General features: G+C 39.2%; 1 protein-coding gene across 2 annotated transcripts in view; it reads right to left on the bottom strand.

Annotated features, from left to right (window-relative positions):
* Positions 1 to 26,100, bottom strand: part of Prkdc (protein kinase, DNA-activated, catalytic subunit) — a 170,450-nt gene that overhangs the window by 36,290 nt on the left and 108,060 nt on the right. For both annotated transcript variants that reach the window (XM_090338803.1, XM_090338802.1), the window contains exons 58-68: positions 24,298 to 24,487; positions 22,416 to 22,634; positions 21,238 to 21,350; positions 17,712 to 17,843; positions 16,119 to 16,298; positions 14,182 to 14,387; positions 10,994 to 11,132; positions 9,642 to 9,830; positions 7,945 to 8,169; positions 5,920 to 6,028; positions 3,344 to 3,455 (exon numbers count right to left, since the gene is read on the bottom strand). In XM_090338803.1, the coding sequence (XP_090194929.1) occupies positions 3,344 to 3,455; positions 5,920 to 6,028; positions 7,945 to 8,169; positions 9,642 to 9,830; positions 10,994 to 11,132; positions 14,182 to 14,387; positions 16,119 to 16,298; positions 17,712 to 17,843; positions 21,238 to 21,350; positions 22,416 to 22,634; positions 24,298 to 24,487 (1,814 nt within the window). The remainder of the gene's footprint in view (positions 1 to 3,343; positions 3,456 to 5,919; positions 6,029 to 7,944; positions 8,170 to 9,641; positions 9,831 to 10,993; positions 11,133 to 14,181; positions 14,388 to 16,118; positions 16,299 to 17,711; positions 17,844 to 21,237; positions 21,351 to 22,415; positions 22,635 to 24,297; positions 24,488 to 26,100) is intronic.

A 26,100-nucleotide genomic window follows, 5' to 3' on the forward strand; every position in this document is an offset into this window, starting at 1 on the left:
GCTCACGCCTGTAATCCTAGCTACTCAGGAGGCTGAAATCTGAGGACCAAGGTTCAAGGCCAGCCCAAACCTGAGACTCTTATCTCCAATTATCCTCTAGAAAACAGGAAGTGGGCTCCAGGGTAGGTCAGTAGCCTTGAGCTGAAGAGCTCAGGGACAGCACCCAGGCCGAGTTCAAGCCCCATGACCCACCAAAAAAAAAAAAAAAAAAAAGAACAAAGAACTCGTCCATGACCTTTCTCAATGGAACTCCTACACAGTACCCTACAAGCCTCCACTCTTCATTATTGAGAAACATAAGAGAAACAGAAATATTCTTCAGAAGTGTCAATGTCATGACAGAGTAGAAAGCCTAAGGAGCTGTTCCAAAATAAAAGTGCACTAAAAAGACAGAACAAATACAGTCTGTGACTCTGGAATGCAACCTGTATTATAAAAACAGGATGGCAGACCCAGCAAAAAATAAGAACCTGTTAGGTCCGACTGGAAGAAATGACTTCTTCCCTTGGCTCTCTCCCACTGCACCCTGGAAATCTCCACCCGGCACCTGTAACCCTGGCAACTGGCATGCCTGGGGGCAGTGGGAGGTCCCCACTGAGGTATTTCCCCATCCTCTGAGATCACATCCGTTTCCGCTGTGTCTATACCCCTCCCCCTATATAATCTCTCACTTCCCGCCCTAAGCTCCTCTTGCTTGTCCAACTCCATCTTGGGCGGCAGGAGTCTGCTCTTTCCTCACACAATAAACCCTCTTCTCCTGAACTGGGTGGAGTTTGCTTTCAGCAGACCTTACAGAACCTACTTAGAAAATAACCAGTGAAAAAGGGGGTTGGAGATATAGCTCAAGTGGTAGAACTTACAAGGTGCTGAATTCAAATCCCATATTACCAAGAAAAAAAATGCAGTAAACTATCACATACAAAAAATATTTTGCCAGTCCTGGGCTTGAACTCAGGGCCTAAGTGCTTTCCTTGGGCTTTCTAAAGGTTAGCCCTCTAACACTTGAGCCACAATACCATTTCCAGGTTTTTTCTATGTAAATGGTACTGAAGAATTGAACCTGGGTCTTCATGGATGCTAGCTAGGCAAGCACTCTATCATTAGGCCAAACTCCTGGCCTCCCCCCAAAAAATTTAAGCCGGGAGCTTGGACTAGTGATAGAGTGCTTTCCTAGCAAGCACAAAGCCCTGAGTTCCATTCCTCAGCACCACGTATACAGAAAAAGCAGATTTCTACATTTTTTGCAACTTTTCCATAAGTAAGAGCTTATCTTAAAAAAAAATTGAGGAAATCATGGAAATGACAACTGACATCAGAGCCCTTAAGCCCTATCTCCTCAAGGATATTTGCACAAATAATACATACCCTTTAAGTCAATTGCCTCTTCCCTAAGTACTTGGGAAACATCTCCTTCTAGATCCCCAAAGGTTAATAAAAGTTCAGACCTTAGGAAATGAACACAACTCAATATAAGAGTTATAGGCAAAATAATAATGTATAAATGAGGGAAGTGTTTTTGCAAGGAGAAACCTGACAAATATTAATTTGGCCAAATGATCAAAGTCAATATCAACACATAAAGTTTGCGATGGCATGTGCTGACTAATGAAAATACTATTTTACCTCTGTAATCTTCCTACCAAAAGCATATTAACACAGTGTAATAATGAAGAAAACCATTACCAATCTCAATGAGAAGCATTTAATGAAATGCTTCTAAAAAGCATCTAAGATATTGTCACAATCTAGAGGAGCCTACAGACTCATAACTACGAAATATAATATGGTGTCCTCTGTGGGATCCTAAAGCAGAAAAAAATGACACTTAAAAAGGAAAAGAAAAAAGAAAAAAGACAAATCAAAATATAGTCTGAACTAATAACAGGCCAATATTGGTCCATTAATTGTGACAAATGTAAATTTGTCAAATTAATTGTGGCAAAAGTAAGAAGTTAATAGAACAAACTCAGTGTGTGGTGTGTTGAAATTGTACTTTGAAAAAAAAGAGCTGTGAGGCATGCTGGGTGCCAGTGGCTCATGCCTGTAATCCTAGGCTACTCAGGAAGCTGAGATCTGAGGATCATTGCCCAGTGCCAGCCTGGGCACAAAAGCCCAAGAGACTCTTATCTCCAATTAAATACCAAAAAATTCAGAAGTGAGGTGCAGTTAAAGTGGTAGTGGTAGAGCTCTAGCCTTAAGCACAAAAGCTCAGGGACAAGCCAGGCACAGTGGCTCATGCCTGTAATCCTAACTACTAAGGAAGCTGAGGTCTGAGGACTGCAGTTCAAAGCCAACCTGGGCACAAAAGAACACCTGAGACTCTTATCTCCAATTAATCACTAGATACCAGGAAGTGGGGCTATGGCTCCAGAGGTAGAGCAGTAGCCTTGAGCTGAAGAGCTAAGGGACAACACCCAGGTCCAGGGGTAGGGCAGTAGCCCTGAGCTGAAGAGCTTAGGGACAATGTCCAGACCCAGAGTTCAAGCCCCATGACAACCCCTCTCCCATCCCCACACACAAAAACTCAGGGACAGTGTCCAGGGATCTGAGATTAAGCTCCAGGACTAGCACCAAATAAAAACAAAGAAAGAGCTGTCAATCAATGACTGGGAGTTTGTGGAAAAGTGCTTGCCTAGCATGCACAAAGACCTGGATTCGATTCCTTTGTACCACATACATAGAAAAATCCAAAAGTGGTGCTGTGGCTTAAGTGGTAGAGCACTAGACTTGATAAAGCTCAAGGATGGTACTCAGACCCTGAGTTCAAGGCCCAGGACTCGCAAAAAAACAAAAAGAGTTGTGAATCAAAAGGCAGGGTAGGTTATTAAAACCCAAGTTTTAAAACTGGAATGATAAAAATTCATTCTGCAGCATTCTTTTCTTCTGTAATCACACTACCTAAGTCTGTGGTGAAAGAACAGCCAGCATAGGATCATCCCTATTAACCACTAACACCCAATGCCTTCAGAATGAGTGGGCATGAAGCCCCCTGGGGGTAAATGAGGATAATGTACTACAAACCCAGAGAGCTTTGTCAGAACTTAATGTAAATGAAAGAGAGGTACAATTGACTGAAATATCTTACTTATCTAAGCCTTAATTAGAAGAACTATTATGACAATTATGCTAAAAAAGTTACATTTGGCTTGAAAAGATCACAATTAGCTGGGCACTAAAGAACACCTGAGACTCTTATCTCCAATTAACCACCAGAAAACCAGAAGTGGTGCTGTGGTTCAAGGGGTCGGGTGGTAGCCTTGAGTTGAGGAGCTCAGGGACAGCGCCTAAGCCCAGAGTTCAAGTCCCACAACCGACCAAAAAAAAGAAAAAGATCATAACTTACCGATTTGTGATAATATCATCCCAGATGTTCATAGGGTCCATTTTAACATCCGGGTATCTGTTTGTCCAAGTTTTTAGAAGTCTCTTAAGGGCAACTTGAGATGACAAATTACCTAAAAACAATATTAGAGAATGATCATATCAATACTTAAATGATAAAAACCAATTGAAAACTGACAGAGGGGAGTTACCTAATGATGACTAATTGAAACAAATTCTAATTTCTTATCCAAATTAAAAAGAAAAAAAGATTCTTTTCTTTCACAAAAGCAACAGCAAATACTATACTTTCTGATACTTAAAATGAATCACTTGAATATAGTAAAAAGACAGAGAAATAAATTTTACACAAAACTTTTCATAAATTCACATTCCTTTATTTTACAATTTCAAAATCTCAAAAAGCAAGGAGATTATCATAAAGGTGCAGTCAGTTTGTAGAAGACAAAATGTGGTCTGAAGTCTAGCACTGGGGGCTCATGTGTATAATCCTAGCTACTCAGAAAGCTGAGATCTGAGGACAGCAGTACAAAGATAAACCACCAGAAAACTAGAAGTGGAACTGTGGCTCCCTAGCTTTGAGTGAAAGATCTGAGACAGCATCAAGGCCCTGAGCTCAAGCTCCAGGCAAAAGACAAATATGACAAAAAGGCAAATATGATCTGACTTGACACAGGACTATAGTATTTACATTAATGTAAACTTAGGTTGGAGACTTAAAACTGTAACTAAGATTATGAACCTGGTCTAGGTACATTTCTAATATCTAAAATAATCTAGCTTCACAGATCTTAAAAGAGTTCCATAATCTTCATGGAATTGAAATTTTATTGCATAATGCTTAAAATTTTGGTTTTCTTTCTTTTTTGCATTTGTGCTTCCTCCTTCCTTCCTTCTTTTTCTTTTTCTTTTCTTCCCAGTCCGGGGCTTGAGCTCAGGGCCTCAGCACTGCCCTTGGGTTTTTCTCAAGATTGGCACTTTACCACTTGAGCCACAGCACCACTTCGGCTTTTTTCTATGTATGTGGTACCGAGGAATCAAACCTGGGTCTTTGTGCATGCTAGGCAAGCACTCTACCACTAGGCCAAACTCCTGCCCCGCCCCTTCCTTTCTTTTTTTAATATCAGTAATAGGACTGGTCTCATATTGCCCCTGGGCTTTTTTGTTCAGGACATTTTTGAACCAAACTCCTGTCTAGTTTTCTCTCCTGCTGCTGCCTGAAAGCAATAATTAGGAAAATCTATATGACATATAAAATGAGGAGAAATATATCTCATAAAGTTGAAAAATAGATTTAAAATAGTAACATAAATTCACAAATGATGAAAAGCATGCAATACTTCAAATTACAGCAAGGAACACCAATTTTTGTTTAAACCCTGAAAAATGTTGTTTTTGGCAGAAATGAGATCTGAATCCATGGCCTCAGGTTCTTAGGTAAGTACCTCCCTACCATTTGAGCTACTACAATATCCCTGAAATTTAGTCATTTAGAACAAAAATTGAAACAGACTTACAATTTATAAGAGACTTTCTTTTTTTTTAATGTCAGTCATAGGACCTGAACTCGGGGCCTGTGTGTTATCCCTGAGATCTTCAGCTCAAGGCTACCGCCCCGAAGCCCAGCTAAGACTTTTATAATTTTTGTTTTTCTTTTTGGTGGGTCATGGGGCTTGAACTCAGCCTAGGCTTTGTCCCTGTACCCTTCAGCTCAAGGATACCACCCTACCCTTGAGCCAAGCCCACTTCCATTTTCTAGAGATTAATTAGAGATAAGAGTCTCAGATCCTTTTGTGCCTGGGCTGGCTTTGAACCTTGATCCTCAGATCTCAGCCTCCTGAGTTGCTAGGATTACAGGCGTGAGCCACCGCACCCAGCTAGACTTTTATATTTATTAATTAATTAATTAATTAATTTTTTGTGGGTCATGCGGCTTGAACTCAGCCTGGGCACTGTCCCTGAGCTCTTCAGCTCAAGACTACCACTCTACCCCTGGGCCTGGGTGTTGTCCTTGAGCTCTTAACTAAGACTTTTGACCTTTCCTTTGGAAAGATGTCTTCTCTCTCACAGACTCTTGGGTAGCCCTTCCCTCATAGGCAACCAATAAAATCTCTTGGGAATCACATGGACTCACTGACCTCTACAGCCTTTTCCCATACTATCTCCAGTCATCCTTGCAAGGGAGTGGCCTCCCTCTCAGGCACCCATCAGCACAACTTTCTGCGGAGTGGGCTTCTGCAAGTTTTCTTCCACACTGTATGTGGGCCCCTTCAGCCCCTCCAACAAATGCCTTCCGTCTGTCAGACCAGAGCAGGCCCTGCCACCAGGGTACACACTCATGACATGAAACATCCACCATTCAAGACAATGTTTAGCTTTGCATAGCTAGTGCCTGCAGCAGTATTTGGATCATTTTATACATTTAGTCCCGTGACTTCAACATATGGATTCGTAGAACAAATCCAAGACAATTTCCAATCTATACATTAAGATTGTTCTTGCATTAGGTAAAAGAAAAAAGGTGCTAAAACTCATTAATAATTAGAAGGAAAAAGAGAAAATTTTAAAAAGCATTACCTTCTTTACTGATAAAGCTGATGAACTCCTGAATTTCTGTTAATGCTTGTAAAGGCTGTAATTTTTCAAGTCTACTTCTATATAAGAGAACATCAACACCAGAATAATTCTAGGACAAAGAAATGGTATTTAGCATTTGTCATAAGCCAATTCACTACCTAAAAATAAAAAACTTTTTTTGGTTGGTCATAGGGCTTGATCTCTGGGACTAGGTGCTGTCCCTGAACTCTTCAGTTTAACACTTGTGCTCTACCACTTAAGCCACAGCGCCACTTCTGGTTTTCTGGTGGTTAAGTTTTCTGGTGCCTGGGCTGGCTTTGAACCAAGAACCTCACATCTTAGGCTCCTGAGTAGTTAGGATTACAGGTGTGAGCCACTGGAACCCAGGCTAGATTTTTTCAATGTGGAAATACAGCAAATGACTTACATATTGACTATGCACTCTGTTTTAGAGTTGTTAACAATTAGGTTATAGGAACAATTACCACATGGTTTTAAATTGCCTAACAATTTCGGTTTATATTTTCGTTTAACAATACCAACCAAATCAATATAATCAGACTACTATCTCTACTTGTAGAGATAGACAGTCTTGTCTATCTACCTATCTAAAAAAAAACTATCTATCTACCTATCTACCTACCTACTTATCTACCTATCATGCTAAGAATGGAACCTAGGGTCTTCTTACTATGAGTCAGGTTTCTAACACTGAGCTATATTTTAAGTCTGAACCAACTTTTAAATATCACAACATTCAAAAATGCAAAACTGCCTACCATAGAAGCCAATGACTCTTTTTCTTTGAATATACTAATCAACTTTAAAATGGTGAAGACAAATGAAAATAATGAATGAATTTGTATCTATGATACATATGCCATTGATAAAATATTGGTGGTAGACTTTATACATGATACTGTCTCACAAGAGCCAAGCACAAGACTAAGGAAAGTAAGACGGATCAACTCATGTTCTTCTCTACAAAGCAACCAAACTTCTATACAACTATTCTGCAGGGAAAATTAAGTGTGACATTTCTTTAACAGTGTAGGAAACAGAAAAACCAAATATGGAACTTTAAAAATGGATTTTTGTTGGTCATAGAGCTTGAACTCTAGGCTTGGGGGCTGTCCCTGAGCTCTTCAGCTCAAGGCTATGACTCTACCACTTGAGCCACAGCCCCACTTCTGGTTTTTTGGTTAATTGGAGATAAGAGTCTCACAAACTTTTGTGCCTGGACTGGCTTGAATCAGCAATGTTCAGATATCATCCTCCTGAGTAGCTAGGATTACAGGCATGAGCCACCAGCACCTGGCTAGAAAAAAAAATTAAAGTGATATTAAAGATATCACTTTAATTTAATGCTAGCTACTCACAGGTGGCTGAGATCTGAAGGATCTCAGTTCAGAGCCAGGCAGGTCACTAAAGTCCGTGAGACTCTTATTTCCAATTAACCACGAGAAAACAGGAAGTGGTGCTGTGGCTCCAGGGGTAGTGCGATGACCTTGAACTGAAAAGCTCAGTGACAGTGCTCAGGCCCAGAGTTCAAGCCCCATGATGGACCTCCCCTCCCCGCCTCAAAAAAAGATATAAACAATGAAAACACTAAATAACAATACAGGAAATACAGGCTGGGAATGTGGCCTACTGGTAGAGTACTTGCTTAGCATTCATGAAGCACTGTGTTCAATTCCTTGGTACCACATACATAGAAAAAGCTGGAGGGGTGCTTGGTTCAAGTGGTAGAACACTACCTTTGAAAGCTCAAAGATAGTGCCCAGGCCCTGAGTTCAAGCCCCAGGACTGGCAAGAAAGAGAGAGAGAGAGAGAGAGAGAGAGAGAGAGAGAGAGAGAGAGAGAGAGAGAGAGAGAGAGAGAGAGAGAGAGAGAGAGAGAGAGGGAGAAGGAAGGAAAGAAATGGGTGGTATGCAACGGTACATACAAACTTGGGCTTATCCATTTTTTAGAACTTTTAAAACTAACATAAAAATGGTATCTTTCAGACAGATCTATTTGTATTACCTGCATAAAAATCTGAATGCTATTTTCAATATAATATTTGGCTCTGTCAAAATCGTCTTGCAAGATGTAGAGAAGACTCAACTCCTGACCATACTGAACTTCCAGAAGAACCTGCTGTAGCTCCTTGTGCATGGCCTCATCCATAAACGTCAGCAGAGACTGGTCTCCCTCTCCTCGAAGCAAGAGCTTCAGTTTGCTGCGAATCATGTATGGCAGATAGGTCTCCTGTGGAACACAAAAATTGTCCAGTCATTAAATTCTACTTCTCTGGAATAATTTTACAGGTCAAGATCCAGAGCCTAAACCCACAATCTTAGGGGCCAGGGGTTTTGTCTAGTGGTAGAGTGCTTGCCTAGCATGCATGAAGACCAGGATCAATTCCTCGGTACCACATACATAGAAAAAGCCAGAAGTGAAGCTGGGTGTGGTGCACAGATCCTGGTTCAAAACCACTGGGGGATACTAAAGAAGGTGAAACTCTTATCTCCAATTAATCCCTAGAAAAGCAGAAGTGGGGCTAAGGCTCAAGGGGCAGGGTGGTAGCCTTGAACTGAAGACTCAAGGACAGTGCCCTGGCCCAGAGTTCAAGCCCCATAACCCTCCCTCTCCCCAGCACACACACACATGCAAAAAGCCAGAAGTGATGCTATGGCTCAAGCAGTAGAGCTCTAGCTTTAAGAAAGGCCAAGGACAGTGCTCAAGCCTTGAGTTCAAGCCCCAGGACTGGCGAAAAAAAACAAAATCAAAACCCTATAATCTTAGACATTGTGAACCAAAACTTATAGTTTTATTTTTAAATGGATAATTTTAATATAAAATTAACCTAAAATAGCTTCTTTTGTAAGCATACAACTTTTCAAGAATATGTTCTACTAAAAAAAATTTTAATGGTATCTTAGCCCAGCACCTGTGGTTTAGGTCTACAATGCTACTTACTTGGGAGGCAGAGACAGGGGGAATCATGATTCAAGGCAAGTTGGAGGAAAATAATTTTGTAAGCCTCCATCTCAAGTAATAACTAGGACAGTGGTATACACCTGTCATTCTAATTGCATAAGATAAGAACACTGCAGTTATAGGCCAATCTAGGTAGAAAAGTCTACAAAACTCCACTTTTCAGGAAAAAGCTGGATGTGGTGGCACACACATGTCACCTAGACTACTGAGGAAACAAAAATAGGTATATTATTGTTTAAGTGTGTGCCAGGGCAAACAATGAGGCCTTGCCTCAAAATAACCAGTACAAAAAAGGACTGAAGTCATAGCTTGGTGGTAGAGCAACTGCCGAGCAAGTACAAGTCCTAAGTTCAAACCCCAGTACTGCCAAAGAAGAAAGTGAAGTAACCTACTCTTAGCTGGATACTAGCATGCAAGCTACAAACTGTAAAATTTACAGTGCTGTCAGAGCAGGATGGGCCAGGAATCATTTCCTGCTGTGACCAGGGATGCTAAGTGATTTTTCAGTAGTGTAAGAGGCAATAGGAAGTATCTTTCATTTGGTCACACCAGAGATGTTAATATTTACTGTACAATGTTGAGATTTAACACTATTGAGTATGAGTATAGAGTCAGGCTATATAAATATTCAAATGCTTCAAACTACTGCCTTGTTCTATGTATCTTTATACAACTTTACTAACTCAGACACTGAACAATGTAAATATTTATTTCACTGACCTAAATACAATTCTACTTACCTGATAAAATGCTTCATTCCACATTTTACTTAGGTCTGGAGGGTTCTCATTGTCTATACTGGCTGTAGAACAGTACTCAAGTGACTTCCACTCTGAGAGTTGGTTGTAACAGTCAAGGGCTGCCACTTCCCAAAAGTCCTTTTCAGCCTCTGTGGGCTCACCATCTTCCCACTCTTGTTTATTGAGTGCCTGGCATAGAAAAGCTAATGGATTATTTTACAGAGTGGAAAATAATACAAATAAAACATACAAAAAAGAGGGAAATATAAACATAGACATAAAAACCTATGACTCTATAGACATAATGTTTTATTTCATAAATTAATATGAATCTATGATATACAAATCCTTAGCCTAATTTTGATTAAGTTCTAAAAACTAAGTGCCAGTGATTGTATATAGAGATTCCCTTCTTGAACACTTGTTTGTTAAACATGTCATTTGAAATATGATGTAAAAATCAATGTTAATAAAATCTTAATAAAAAAGGAAAAAAAAGAGGGAAAAAGTACTCCAAGTAATTATACACGTAAAAAGAAAGAAAAAAAAAGAAATTTTATAGGAAAAAAATGATTACAAAACCTTAATCCTGAGGAAGCAATTTTACCGAGAAATTTATCAATGAAGCCAATAGGTAAGAGATTTATTTATTTATTTATTTTTGCCAGTCTTGGGCTTGAGCCCAGGGCCTGAGCACTGTCCTTGGGCTTTCTCAAGGCTAGAGCTCTACCACTTAAGCCTCAGCACCACTTCCAGCCTTTTTCTATGTATGTGGTACCGAGGAATCAAACCCGGGTCTTCGTGCATGCTAGGTAAGCACTCTACCACTAAGCCAAACTCCCAGCCCCACGACTAAAGGTTTTTAATCCTAAAAACTGAGTTATTTACTTCTCAACAAGTTCTTAGACTAAAAATTAAAACACAGAACACTTGTAGAACACTGCAAATGATTTTTAAATTGTATTTGTTCATTCAATAAATCTCACAGGTCAGACCCTAGCCACTGACAACTCAGCAAAATATACAGAACCACAGATAATTATGATCCCAAATTCTTCTTCCTTCCTCAGAAATTTCTTACTCAAAGTAACAATTCTCAAACAGATATTGTAACAAAATATATATGACAATAACAAGAAACTGTGGTACTTGGAAATTCATTAAATACTTTATCTTCTAGTCTATGTTTTCTTTAAAAAGTGTAAAAGATACCACAGTAAATGTCACGTCTTGCTTTGGTACCACATATGGTAACTTTTAACCTTTGTTAGCAATAAAGAATAAGGTAACAGTTATTCATAAAGAGAATCAAATTGTTGAAGCAAACAATATACTGGCTAAAGATTACTCACCTCATTGTACTGTTTAGCCGCTCTAGAATAATCACTTCTGGCTTCTGCTAATAACGCATTCTGACTGTCCTGTTTTGTTCCTATCTCAGTGCTGAAAATCCCACGGAGTACGTCATACTCTCCAATGGATCTATACAGCCTATGAAACAAAGGAAGACAGGTCCCAACCAATGAACATGCCAAGATTTCAAAAGTACTTACATTAATAAAATCGAACTTAAACAGGATGACACACGATGAACTAAAGAATACATTTAAAGTGTCATTTTTATTTTGCTAGAATTATTTTGAAGTTATCCCTAGAGTTGACTATTTTGATCATATAGAAAGCAAACAGTATTCGAATGTACATTTTAAAAGAAGTCTGAAGGGCCAGGAATTTGACCTAGTAGTAGATTGCTTGCCTAGCATGAATGAAGCCAGGAGGAGGAAGGAGGAGGAGGAGGAGGAGGAGGAGGAGGAGGAGGAGGAGGAGGAGGAGGAGGAGGAGGAAAAGGAGGAAGAGAAAGAGAAAGATGAGGAGGGGGAGGGGGAGGGGGAGGAGGAGGAGGAGGAAGAGTAAGAGGAGGAGGAGGAGGAGCAGGAAGAGAAGGAGGAGGAAGAAGAAGAGGAAGAGGAGGAGGAGGAAGAGGAAGAGGAGGAGGAAGAGGAAGAGGAGAAAAGAAAAAAGAAGCCAGGCCTGGTGGCTCATGCCTGTAATCCTAGCTATTCCAGAGGCTGAGATCTGAGGATCAAGGTTCAAAGCCAGCCCAGGCACAAAAGGACCTGAGACTCTTATCTCCAATTAACCTCTAGAAAAGAGAAGTAGGGCTGTGGCTCAAGGGTAGGACAGTAGCCTTGAGCTGAAGAGCTCAGGGACAACGCCCAGGCCCAGGGGTAGGGTAGTAGCCTTGAGCTGAAGAGCTCAGGGACAGCACCCAGGCTGATTTCAAGCCCCATGATCCACACACACACACACACAAAGGAAAAGGAAAAGGAAAAGGAAAAGGAAAAGGAAAAGGAAAAGGAAAAGGAAAGAAAGAAAGAAAGAAAGAAAGAAAGAAAGAAAAAAGGAAATCTGAAGAGCCAAGAATTCCTACTGTACAAATTGTATCATTAAATAAACTTCTACAGATGACACATTTAGAATTCTTATGCAGCAAGAACCAATAAATGGCAACTTTTACTCTACTGATGACACATTTTTTTAACCCTACCTCTTCACTAAATAAAAATTTGTTTTATCAGGCATAGTGTTATATGCCTATAATTCCAGTACTCTAAAAGTATTGGCAGGAAAACCATACATTTGAAATCAGTCTAGCCTACACAATGAAGCTCTAACAATAAAAAAATTAAAAATATACCTTGATCTTGTCAAACAAGCTTCTCCAGTTAATATTTATTGTTTATTCCCCTTCTGCTGGAATTATTTTTCCTATCCTCAACTCTTAACCCACAAATCATCTTTTCCTGTAGTCTCCTTACCAGTTTTGGTTCTACTTCCTGTTGGTTCCTATCCTGGATACTAAGGTGCTTGTACTCCCATCCAAGACGCTCCAGAATCTCTGCAAGCCTACTCATTACAAATTTAAATAGAATTCTAATATATATCTTTGTTATTGCCAGGATCATAGGGATCAAAAGATACAAACCAGAAACAGGGCTAAGGCAGGTGGCTGGTGGAAGAGCAGCATACAGGAGCAGTTGAAGAAGAGAGAAAAGCTACTAACAGAAAGGAGATCCCTATAGAAACTCTACTCCGGTCACTTTGTGCTTTGATTTTATGCTCGCTAGAACATTAGTAAAACTATTACCAATATTCAGAACAAGAAATTATTACATTATGTTCACTATACTATTGCAAGAAATACAAACATATGTTTGTATGAGTATTTAATTCTTATATGAGAAAAGCTAAACTTGTATAGTCTAACAGAGCATGGTAGTATATGACTACAATCTCAGCCAAATGGGAGAAAAGCAAATAGGATTAGGTTACAAAGGCTAGCCTACATTAAAAACAAACAAACAAAAACTAGACCTCATATCAATAAATAAACTGGATGTTATATCAAGTTTGTAATCTCAGCTACTTGGGTGACATATTAAGGTAAGTCCAGTCCCGACAAAATGTACAAAATCCTTCTGAAATTAAAGCAAAAAAGACTGAAGGTGAGGTTCAATGGTTGAGTACCTGCCTAACAAACAAACAAAACAAAATAAACCCACAAGTTCTCTGTTTTATTATGTTTTTTCACTAGTTAACTCCAATGAATCCTCATTTTGTGACTGTCCTCTCTTAGCATGTATCTCATCCCACTACTTCATGTTCTGTTATGTATAAAAATGCATACATTTCCTACAAGACACTTCATGTGTGAGTCTGTCATCAATGTCTCACATTCTCTTCCATGCCTGCCATGGTGCCTTTCGAATCAACGTTTACTTTTACTATCTCTTCTCTTAGAACCTATAAATCTAAATCATCTTAAAACAGTTCAAGACAAATTTCAACATTGACCTAATATCCTTTTACATAATTAGGTTGAACAAGCATTGCCACATGGGCTAGGAAGGTGGCTTAGTGGTAGACTGCTTGCTTAGCCTTCATGAAGCCCTGGGTTTGATTCTTCAGTATCATATAAAATCAAAACTGGAAGTAGCACTGTGGCTTCAGTAGTAGAGTGCTATCTTTTAGCAAGAGCAGCTCAAGGACAATATCCAGGCCCTGAGTTCAAACCTCGGACTGAAAAAAAAAAAACATTGCTACAATATTGAGTCCTTTGAAAACAGTAGGTGATCTAGTTAAGCTAACCTGGAAAAAACAAAACATTAAGAATTATCATTATATCTGTTCATTAATTTATATTTATCCAATGATATAAAGCAAATTTGGAGGGAAAAGAAAAGAATTATCATTACAGCCACCCTAAAAAGAATGCTAAACTTTGTAGAAAGTAAGTGTAAGTGAGTGCATAATGAAAGAAACACATTTAATCTTTCATTGGACACATTCCTTCTCATGGAAACTAATCTTAACTTAGTAGAGGGGAAATCAGACTGAGCAAAGTTTACAAACTTTCAGACAAGGTTACAATCAATTTCTTGGGTTCATTTTCTGCTAAATGAAGGCAAGTTTGCTTGTGTGTTTTTCTGTGTCACTTCAGTTGGACTCACTGTTCTCCCAAGGGGCCCTCACAACATACCTAGCAAGTTCCATCCACCGGAGAACATCAGGAGGAAGTTGAGCCTTTCCTCGGATTCGCTTGGTGGGGGGATCTGTGGGCATCAGATGGAGCAGTGCTTGTTCAAGAAGGCAGATACCCCCAGGCTGCTGCAGACTGGCCAGGCAGCTGACACGGATGGCAGCCGGGTCAAGATTCAGTAAGTCTGCATGCTGACAACTGATTTCCTGTGAAAGCCAAACGTCTTGTTTAGCCTGTGAGATTTGGACAACTTCTTCACAACTGACTAATTTACTTTACTAAATATTAAAGAAAATTCTGATGAGAGTAGTGATATCACTAAAAGTTTCTCTAATTCTATTCATAAATTTCCCTCCAATATTCAATTTGCTCAAAGGAGTAAATCAGCTTTTATTTTTACATTCTCAATCCAGGACTTTAAGAAAGCAGTGGTACACACACACACACACACACACACACACACAATCCTTCTCCCTCACTCTGCCCTCAATACATCCAAATAACACTTGCAATTTTTAAAAAATACTAGTTTTAAAAAGCAACTGAGGGGCCAGAAGTTTGGCTTAGTGGTAGAGTGCTCACCTAGCATGCACAAAGGCCTGGGTTCAATTCCTTGGTACCACATGCACAGAAAAAGCCAGAAGTGGTGCTGTGGCTCAAGTGGTAGAGCACTTAACTTGAGGAAGCTCAAGGACAGTGCCCAGGCCCTGAGTTCAAGCCCTAGGACTAGCAAAAAAAAAAAAGCAACTGAAACAAAGTTTTTACATCCAATCACCAAAACATTGATCTGATAATCCAATTTTTTTTCTATTCAGGAGCCTACTTATTCAACAGTATTTGAACAGATTTAAAGGATTATTGTTATTGTAATGGTCTTTACTTTGTAGCTCTTAACTCAAGAATGCTATAAACAGCAAATTAGTGAAAAAATAAGCCCCAAATCCATAACAGATAAAACAAGAACAGCATGAGAGCCCCACGCACTTCTTCTTGAGGCCCATGCAAACTTGCACTACCCCAATAAGATCCTGACACATCTATACCACTACCCATGAAGGCTCTGGTTAATATGGAAGAATGTAAATTCTCCGAGGTAAGCAAAACAAAAACTGTTTTTCATTCTTAGGAGTAGTGGTATGAGAAATTAAATTGACCACCACCACCACCACTACCACCACAACAACAACAACAAAAAAAAGTAAGAAAGAAAAAAAATAAAATTCAAATATAGTCCTTTGTATTTATACCACATAACACAATTTTTATGTGACAAGACAATCTTCAAAGAGTATATTTAAACAGGAACTGAAAAGCATATGATGTTAAGTTCTCTGCTCAAACTGGGTCCCCTTGGAAAAGATTTCTCCAAGCACTGACTCGATGCCATTGATAATAGCATATATACCTGCCTAAGCAAGAGGCCACTTGTTTACTTGCTTTGTATTGCCCTACTCTGCTTGAATACTACTGTATTCCTCAAGAACTGTGGCAAACAACTACCTCATGTTCTGTTTTGTGTTTATCTGTGGATTGTCTGTCACCTCTCAAAATGAAAGTTTGAAGTCAAGATTTTGTCTCTTCATAGTTGTGAACTGAGCTGACCTCTCTAATTAGAACAAAACCAGGCATATACATCATCATCACCTTAGGCAGCAAGAAAGAATTTGTGCAATACTACCTAAGGAAAGATAATTATACAAAATACAAGGTTTAATTAAAATTCCAAAGAGACTGGCTTAATATAAAACATTTTCATTGCAAGCTTTACTTCAGATTATTGTATCATATTTAAGGAGTCCCCCACATTAAAAAAAAATTACATGTGCCCACCTGAGAAGAAGTAACTCAAATAATACATCCTTCTCAGTGAAGCACTTTATTATATTAGCTAGATGTATCAAAGCAGAAAATTCATACTTGACAAGGAACAAGCTTACCTGGATGCAAGACACAAATGGTGGAAAGAAAAAGAATGTGGTATTAAGAAAATGATTAAAGTCTTGGAGCAATTTCTGAGTAATCATGTTTCTTTCAGACTTTGTCTTTAATTTATCCATCTCTTTTATAATCCCAGAAAACAAGCCACTGAAGAGCTGTTTGGCAATTATTGGATCTCTCTAAAAATAAAAAAAATAAAAAAATTAAGAGCTATGGTTAAAAAAAAAAAAAAAGAACGGAAGCTAAAATCCTGTAATCCACTAGTACTCTCAAAAGCTTTCTTTTTTTGGGTCATGGGGCTTGTGGGTCATGGGCACTGTCCCTGAGCTCTTCAGCCCAAAGGCTAGAGCTCTACCACTTGAGCCACAGTACCACTTCCAGTTTTCTGGTGGTTAACTGGAGATAAGAGTCTTACAGACTTTGTACCCAAGCTGGCTTTGAACTGCTATCCTCATATCTCAGCCTCCTGAGTAGCTAGGATTACAGGCATGAGCCACCGGCACCCGGCTTATAGTATTCTTTGTTAAAACTATTTTAATGAAAAAGTCAGGGTTTTGAGGGAATAAATTCTTACTCAACTAGAACCTTGCATTCCCTCTCAGTACTTTACTCTGTACCTCAATTATTTCATCTTCTGTTATTAGGCAAATTGCTGTAAGAAAAGTAAAAATAAGGGGCCGGGAGTTTGGCCTAGTGGTTAAAGTGCTTGCCTAGCATGCATGAATACCTGGGTTTGATTCCTTGGTACCACATACATAGAAAAAAGCTGGAAGTGGTGCTAAGGTTCAAGTGGTAGAGCTCTAGCCTTGAGAAAGTCCAAGGACAGTGCTCAGGCCCTGAGCTCAAGCCCAAGACTGGCAAAAAAAAAAAAAAAGTAAAAATAAATGAATAATGACCTCACTGATAACCTGTTATTGCAGTTTATATAGGTGCTTATTGAAGTTTTTAGTGATTATTTTTATATGTTATATCATTTTGACATTATTGGATAGGAAATAACAGATGTTACAGATGTTGATTTTAGAAATGGAGACTCTGGCTCAGAATATTAGATGATCTGACATGGACATCTAGTTTCAGTGCCTAGTTACAGATAACTCTAAGCCAGTTTCCTCATTTGAAAAGGCAGCGTAGAACTGGGAACCTGCAAAGCTGAGATTTGAAACAGTCCTTAAACCAATTCTGTTACTTAGGAAAAATCAACACTTCCCATTGATGTAAGGCTAGCATTGAACATTTTCTTTTACAAAACAGTAGGCCCCTGGAGCTACAAGCAAGCTAATTTGTCAAGAAATGCAGGACACTGGTGGCTCTTGCCTATAATCCAAACAACTCAGGAGGCTGAGATCTGAGGATCTCAGTTTAAAGCCAGCCCAAACAGGAAAGTTTGTGAGACTCTTATCTCTCCAATACCCAAAAAGCCAGAAATGGAGAGGTGTCTCAAGTGGTAGACTACTTAGCCTTGAGCTCAAAAGCTCAGGAATGGCACCCGGGCCTTGTGTTCAAGACTAGGCCTGATACAAATAATATAGAATAAAACAAAAGAACATAAATCATTTGTCAAGAGACCACACTTGGCAGTTGGGGCAGACCTGAGCCACAGCCTGCAAGGGGGTGATGAGGCTGCTGTGCTTGATCTGGATGTCAGGAAGGTCTCCATGACGGTAACTTCTGTACAGAATGACATGGGCATCCTGCTTCATTTTAAACTCACTCTTCATCTCCTATGATCACGAAAGCAAAAAGAGAACAGAAAGATTCCCATTCAATAAAATCAGGTATGTATGAGATATAATATAGAACGGATATAATGATTTATCTTTAATGGAGGGTGAATAATTTCAAAATATAAATCAGCTACAGGTAAAGCAACATAAGAAACCGCAATGAAAGCTGCTGATCAGTAAGAGGAATGGGCAGCAAAGGAAGAGAAAGCAATAGAGAAGATTATTCTGAGTAACATGTAATATATACATGTTTGAAACACCATGGTGAAAACCTCCCAGTGACCTAGAAAAAAATAAATCAATGACCAGAAAGTAAAACAAGCTTGTATGTGGCAGGGGATGTACCAGAAAAAAAGAGGGCTAACAAGGAGAATGAACAGGGATGAATATTGTCAAAGCAAACAGTCTGCATATATGAAAATATGACAAGGAAATCTTGTTGACATTGTTTTAAGAGGGACAGCTCTGGGCCTTCCCTCATCCACTGTGACCCAGCTCTGGGCCCGTCTGTATGGAAGAGTGGACAATGTCTGTGAACCTCGGAATTTACACACCACACTGGTGTTCATCTGAGGTTGCTTCATTTGCATTGCTGCCCAGTGTCTCCAGTGGAATAAAACATGGTGACCTTCTAAAAAAAAAAAAAAAAAAGAAAGAAAGAAAGAAGAGGGAGGGAGGTAAAGGGAGACTGATAGAGGTGGTAAAGTTGATCAGGATATTTTATATACATGTGTAGAAATCCTTACATAACTAGTACATGCTGATTAAAAAAATTTAAAACGATCCATCTTTAACGTAATAGTGAAGTGATACTTTTATTCACATTCATATAATCACTGTGGCAGATGAGCACTAAAAAGGCAAAAATATTCATTACAAAGTAATCAGAAGCTTCACATAATAAGAAAATCCTTAGCAGAAAGAACAGTGCTGGAGGAATATCAATACCAAATTTCAGACTCTATTACAGAGCTATAGTAATCAAAACAGCTTGGTACTGGCAAAAGAACAGGCCTGAGGATCAATGGAATAGAACTGAAAACCCAGAAATCAATCCACAGACATATGGCCACCTAATTTTTGATAAGGGAGCCAAAAAAATAACATGGAAGAAAGGCAGCCTCTTCAACAAGTGGTGCTGGCAGAATGGTTACGCACTTGTGGAAAACTAAAGCTGGATCCTTTGATGTCACCTGGCACCACAATTACTTCCAAATGGATCAAAGACCTTCAGGTAAAAGCAGATACGTTGAAAACTTTACAGGAAGAAATAGGAGATACACTAGGACTCCTTGGCACAGGTCGAAACTTTCTTAATAAAGGTCCAGAAACACAACAAATTAAAGAAAGTTTGGACAAATGGAACTGCATTAAACTGTAGAGCTTCTGCATGGCAAAGGACATAGTAAGTTAAACAGAAAGCCCAGGGGAGATCTTCACTAGCCACACAACAGACAAGGGCCTCTTACTTAAAATATACCTACAGCTCAAAAAATTGAATCTCTCAAAAATAAATGTACCACAAAACAAAGTGGGGCTAAAGACTTAAAGAGAGATTTCTCTGAAGAGGAAATAAAAATGGCCTATAGACACATCTCTGGCCAAACAAGAAATGCAATTTAAAACAATTCTGAGATTCCACCTCACTCCAGTTAGAATGGCCATTATCAAGAAATCTAATAACAGATGCTGGCAGGGATGTGGCCAGGAGGGAATACTGTTGGTGGGAGTGTAAACTCGTTCAAGCACTATGGAAAGCAGTATGGTGGTTCCTCAAAAGATTAAGCATAGAGCTCCCCTATGACCCAAATGGCCAGAAACAAGGGCATTTTAAAGCCACAGGAAAATGATGTTCATTGCAGTATTATTTACCATAGCAAAGATATGGAACCAACCCAGATGCCCCTCAGTAGATGAGTGTATCAACAAGATGTGGTATTTATATAGAATGGAATTGACTATGCTGCCATCAGAAAGAATGACATCACCCCATTCATAAGGAAATGGAAAGAAATGGAAAAAAATCATATTAAGTAAGCCAGACCCAAAAAAGTATAGGCTCCATGGCATCCCTCATTTGTAATAATTAGTACACATCTAGGATTCTCCTAACAGAGGATCACAGTACCTCAGAACCTATGTACATAAGGTTATAAAGAATGTGATTAACAAATTGAACTCTAGGTTATGGGAACAAGAGGATTACCTTTGTGATTGTTGTTCTTAATGTATTATGTGAAGTTATTTCTTTTCTCTTTTTTCCCATTTATAGTTAATCTCATGTGGTTACTGTATCTGACTTTGTTACCTGATATACTGTATAAATTGAAATAGGGAGGGGCAGTGGGAAAACAAGATGACTTTATAATGGGGAGAGGGGAGGGAAAGGGAACAAAAATATGAGAAAGCGAATCAGGAGTAATGTAGCCAACATCTGATGAATGTAACTGTAACCCCTCTATACATTATCCTGGCAATAAAATACAATTTAAAAAAAATGAAATCTAATACTCCCTGTCTGAAGGAAATAGCAGTAGTTTGTCAGCAGCTAGAAGAATCTGAGGGAGCAATGGAGGCTCCTGAGGAAATTGTGATTTTGGATCTTTATGTTTAAAATAATAATTAGTGGCCGCCATTTAGAGTGTTTGCTTAGCATGCATGAAGACCCAGATTCAATTCCTCAGTACAACATACATAGAAAAAGCCAGAAGTGTTGCTGAGGCTCAAGTAGTAGTGTTCTTGAGAAAGCCCAATGAGAGTGCTCAGGCTCTAAGCTCAAGCCCCGGGACTGGCAAAAAAAGAAAAAAAGAATAATTAGTACAGAGATAAAAAAATGAAAAAGAAAACATGTTTCTCTCATTGTCTCCTCAGATTTGAAAGTTAAAGGGCTAAGGATTTACAATGAATTAAAACAATGACAGGGGTTATTCATTATCTATCCTAACTTCTTGGAAATTTGATCTTAATTACTGCTTTATAAGCAAAATCAGGTACATTTGGGCCAATCCCGTAATAGCAGTTATTACAGAGAAAATCAAGGGAGTAAAGTGGTCATGTTTTCACTCATGGAGAAAATCCATTTGTACAGAGAAGGACAAAACTGAGCTGTAGTAGGAAGAAGAGGCAAAACTGGGTCCTGGCAGTCCCATAAAGACAAGACAGATAAGGAGAATGAAGCCTAATCATGCAATAAATAACCTTCATATTCAGGGATGGCAAAAGTGACTTTGGTTCATAACTAATTTTAGTTTACATAGTGCTGCTTCTATGTTTTTTTAGTTTATAGACTCATTGTGAAATGAACACCTAAGGGGGAACTTGTTTCCTTAGTAAAGTTACCATGGTATAAAATAGGTATTTCTGAAATTAAATTCATGAAGAAGATACCAACCTTCTCTAGTTTTTGTTCAGCAAGGCCTTTCTTGGCATAAATCAACCTAAGTTTCTCTTGGTCCTTTAAAAATCGTCTGCGTAATCTCAGTATTTCTGTCCGGCTGTCTGTGCCTAAAGAACATAGAGGAGACTTGGTTTCTGGCAGTCAATTCAATATCTGCAGTTATCCTCAACTCCTTCCCAAGGTCCACGGAAGTAAGGGTATATGTTTACCTCTAATTTAATTGTTTTCATTAGTATTTTCTTTAACACATTAACCCACAAGAAAGCAACGGAGACAGCTCACAAATTCTGGAAGTTAAAGAATAGAACACCTGGAACTATCTCTCAGTAATTCCTAGGTAAGCATCAGGGAAAACAGAGGTACAGCAAGGACGAAGGAGAAAACTTAGAAGACTGGGAATCTAAAAACAATAAAACTGAACTACAACCTCCTGGGAGTCCCACTGGCTCTGACACAGGGATGCCCCAACCACTTTCATGCCAGCAAACTCACATAATGGTGCCTCTGGCCCTGCTTCTTCATTCTGCTTCCTGGTTCACATACCTCACTAAGAAGGCCAGAGTCCTCATGGCTGCCTCAACTCAGTGTATCAAGTGACTGCCTCCTGAACTAGACTTTCCTCCCACCATCCTTTCTTCTTTCCTTCCATCCTAAGCACAACTGCCTTTGTGTCCCAAAGCATCCACCCACCTAGCCACGGAGCCTTTCCATACACAGCTCTCCATAAATATTCTTCACTGAGTCCCTCCCACTACGAACACTTTGTTACCTTTCCATCTTCATCCCTTCCTGCCTGCCAGGCTCTCTCTTCTGAAAGAACTCTCTATCCAGACTTTCTCTCCATTCTCACCTTAGATGTAAACTTACTGTTTACACTTGGCTTTCTAAGTGTACCTTATGTGACGATCACCAATGTGACTGATGAGTAATGGTAATGTCAGAGAAAGTCATTAAATAAATTCATTTCAGTTTACTCAACTTTTTTCTGCAATACCTAAAAAACAATGCTTTCAATATGCTAGTTTCCAGACAACACTTAATGAATTAAATTTTAATGGGCTTGTCTACAAGTCACAAGGAAATGTGGATACAGTCAGAAATACTTTCTTGAGCTAAGCCTTGGCAGTAATTTAAGAGGGTAAGTAATTTTAAGCATGTTCTAGAAATCTTACCACTTTTTGCTTTGTTATCCACCTCATCTCCAGGAAGGCTCAGCTTTTTTTCCCCAAAGTCAGGTCCCACTGACTTCCAAGATACTCTCTGTGATTTTTCACTCCTCTTGTGGGCAAATAGCAAGGAGGAAGACAAGGAATCAGATGACAAGGACACTGTGTAATCTTCCAGTGGGTCAATGCTGCTTCCCGTCAGCCAATTAAATGAACTTCTTCCATCTACAACACATATGACCAGAGCAGTAAGGATGCTTAGCATCATCCATCATACTCCACACAGGACAGTGACACCTGCAAGGGCACACCTGTAGCAGCTAATCTCCATGACAACTTGCAACTCTGGGCTGAGATGGTTAGTTTCCCAGGGTACAATCCAAAGCCAACTAGGCACCTTAGTCCCAGTGTTTCCATTTGCAAAGTAAGAAATGTTACCTGCTTCCTCTGCCTACTATGATTGTCATAAGAATGACCCTTTGTATCTATAAGAAAGTACTAATACTGGTTCATTCCTAATGTAAGTGTCACAGGATTTCCACTGTGATTATCCCAAGTAGTCCTACTTGCAGAAACAACAGAATGTAAAGCAAATAATATAAAGGAATAATGTTCATTATGTAAAATGATTAAAATATTTTTCTGTCTATACAACTTATTTCTTTTCTGATCAAAGGAAAGAGCTAATACATTTTTTTTTTTTTTTGGCCAGTCCTGGGCTTGAGCTCAGGGCCTGAGCACTGTCCTTGGACTTTCTCAAGGTTAGAGCTCTACCATTTGAACCTCAGCATCACTTTCGGCTTTTTTCTATGTATGTGGTACCGAGGAATCGAACCCGGGTCTTCATGCATGCTAGGCAAGCACTTTAACCACTAGGCCAAACTCCCGGCAAGAGCTAATACATTTTTAAAAAGTATTTTAAGAAGCTATTAATATTAGTAAATGAATTTGGTTTAGCTCTCCTTTGCTTTTAAGATGTTTCAAATTTTATATAGTTTTCTGGATGAAACAAAAATAAACATATACTGAAACTGTTCCTGATTACTATAATCAAAAATATCCTTTACTCCCTTAGAAAATGTGTGCATGCATATGTGTGTGTGTGTGTGTGTGTGTGTGTGTGTGTACATATGTATAAACTAGGCATCAATGGCACATACCTATAAACCTTAGCTACTTAGGAGGCAATTTGAAGCTGGAAAAATCCAAGACATTCCATCTCCAATTAACCAGAAAAAAGTATAGCTGGAGGTGTGGCTCAAGTGGTAAGTGCCAGCCAAGCAAGCAAGCTGAGCAAATGTGGTACCCTGAGTTCATATTTTAGTACTACAAAAAAAGTGATTAAAATATATAATAACATTTACTCTTCCAATCATTTTTAAACATGTAACTGAGTCCATTTACTACCATTCACCTACAAAACTATATTCTGCTTGCAAAACTGAAGCTCTGTACCTATTAAAAAAAACTATAGCTCTCCAATTTTCCTTCCCCTACCTCCTAAGAACCATTATTCTGTCTTGACTGTTCTGGTAACTTCTATCTTTTTGTACTTTGGTTTTTCTTCCTTATGGTTCTTATAATTGTATTAGTATCATTAATGGCTCACAAAGGTCAATGTTCATGCAACAGATGCTGCTTCTATAGGTCAAAGCATAGGGGTGCTTTTTTTTTTGGAGGGGGGGGGCTAGCCCTAGGGCTTGAACGCAGGGCCTTGGCAATGTCCGTCAGCTTTCTCAAGGCTAGCACCTCTACCATTTGAGCCACAGCACCACTTCTGACTTTTTCTATGTATGTGGTACAGAGGAATCAAACCCAGGTCTTCATGCACGTAGGTAAATACTCTAAAACTAGGCCAAACTCCCAGTCCTATAGGGGTGCTTTTTACCTGTAGTTTGTGTAGGAGTAAAATCATACTGCTGTTGGGTGACCCGTACTTGTCCAGTCTTTGGTCCTCGATTTTGGAGGAAACCTTCCTGAGTTTGGGTCTGGAGGGTACTCAGGGAAGCCTGAGTCTCAATAAACATTGGAGTGAGAACTGTACTTCGGAAGCGCCAGTCAGGATCAATGGTACACTCCTACGAGAAGAAAATTTCCAAGGAAAGGTTAGTTGTACAACAACACTGGAATGTTTTTATTTAAAATCCAAAAATAAACTGGGTGCTAATGGTTCATGTCTATAATCCTAACTACTCAGGAGGCTAAATCTGAGGATTTAAATTGAGGATCTCAATTTAAAGCTAGCCCAAGCAAAAAGTCCATGAGACTCATATTTATAAAAAGCCAGAAGTAGAGCTGTGGCTCAAATGATAGGGCATCAGACTTGAGCAAAAAAGGCAAGTAAAAGCAAAAGGCTCTGCCTTCAAGTGCAAGTACTGATAAAAATAAATAAAATAAAATTCAAGGGCTGGGAGTTTGGCCTAGTGGTAGAGTGCTTGCCTACCATGTACGAAGACCCGGGTTCAATTCCTCAGTACCATATACACAGAAAAAAAGCCAGAAATGATGCTGAGGCTGAAGAGGTAGAGTTCTAACCTTGAGGCTCTGAGTCCAAGCCCAGGACTGGCAAAAACAAACAAAAAAACAAACAAACAACCCTCAAGAATACAGCCAGATGCAGTGGTGTTCATTTTAATCCCATAACCAGGAAAATCGAAGCAGGAGGATAGCCAAGTTCTAAGCCTGTCTAGGACTATACAGTGAGTTCAAGGCTATCCTGGGCTATTTGATGATATCTTATCAGAATAAATAAATAATAATGATGATGATGATGATGATGAATCAAACAGGATCAGAAAATGGTGGCTAGTGACTATAAGCCTAGCTACTTAGAAGGCCTAAGATCTAAAAATCTTGGTTCAGCCAACCCAAGCACACAATTCAGAGGCTTCAATCTCTAACTAACCACCAAAAAAAAAGAGGAAAAAGAAAAAGAAAAAGAAAAACCAGAAGTGAAGTTACAGCTAAAGTGTTTTACCACTGGCTCTAGTATCAAGCATGAGTAAAAAAAAAAAAAAAAAAAAAAAAAAAAACAAACAAAAAAAAACTGAGCAAGAGCACAAGGCTTTCAGTTCAACACACAGTAAAGGCACAATAAAAGAACCAAATAGCTGGGCACAGTGGCTCACGCCTATAATCCTAGCTACTCAGGAGGCTGAGATCTGAGGATCACGATTCAAAGCCAGCCAAGGCATGAAAGACTATAAGAGACTCTTATTTCCAATTAACCACCAGAAAACTGGAAGTAATGCTGTGGCTCAAGGGTAGGGCAGTAGCCTTGAGCTGAAGAGCTCAGGGACAGCACCCAGGCTGAGTCCAAGCTTCATGACCCACCAAAAAAAAAAAAAAAAATTAGTGTCAACTAGGGAGACTGCCCCAGGAGGCTGACACCACTGGGTAATGGACATGATGTGACACAGCTCACACCACTCAGCTCTAAGTGCTCACACAGCCAAACAGTGGACAGGAACATCCCTAATCTGAAATTTCAAAATCTAAATAAAGTGCTTCAACATTTGAAGTTTCTTGAGCAATAACATGATACATCAAGTGAAAGACTCAAGTGACTTCCTGAGTTGGCGTTTTAGTCAAAATATAGACCTGATAAAAATGCTGTATAAATTTACCTGCTTATGCCTGCAATCAGGAGGCTGAGATCCAAGGATCACAGTTCAAAGCCAGCCCAGGCACT

Source organism: Megascapheus bottae, chromosome 9, assembly GCF_031878675.1.
Source record: "Megascapheus bottae isolate mThoBot1 chromosome 9, mThoBot2.hap1, whole genome shotgun sequence".
Lineage (NCBI taxonomy): Eukaryota > Metazoa > Chordata > Mammalia > Rodentia > Geomyidae > Megascapheus > Megascapheus bottae.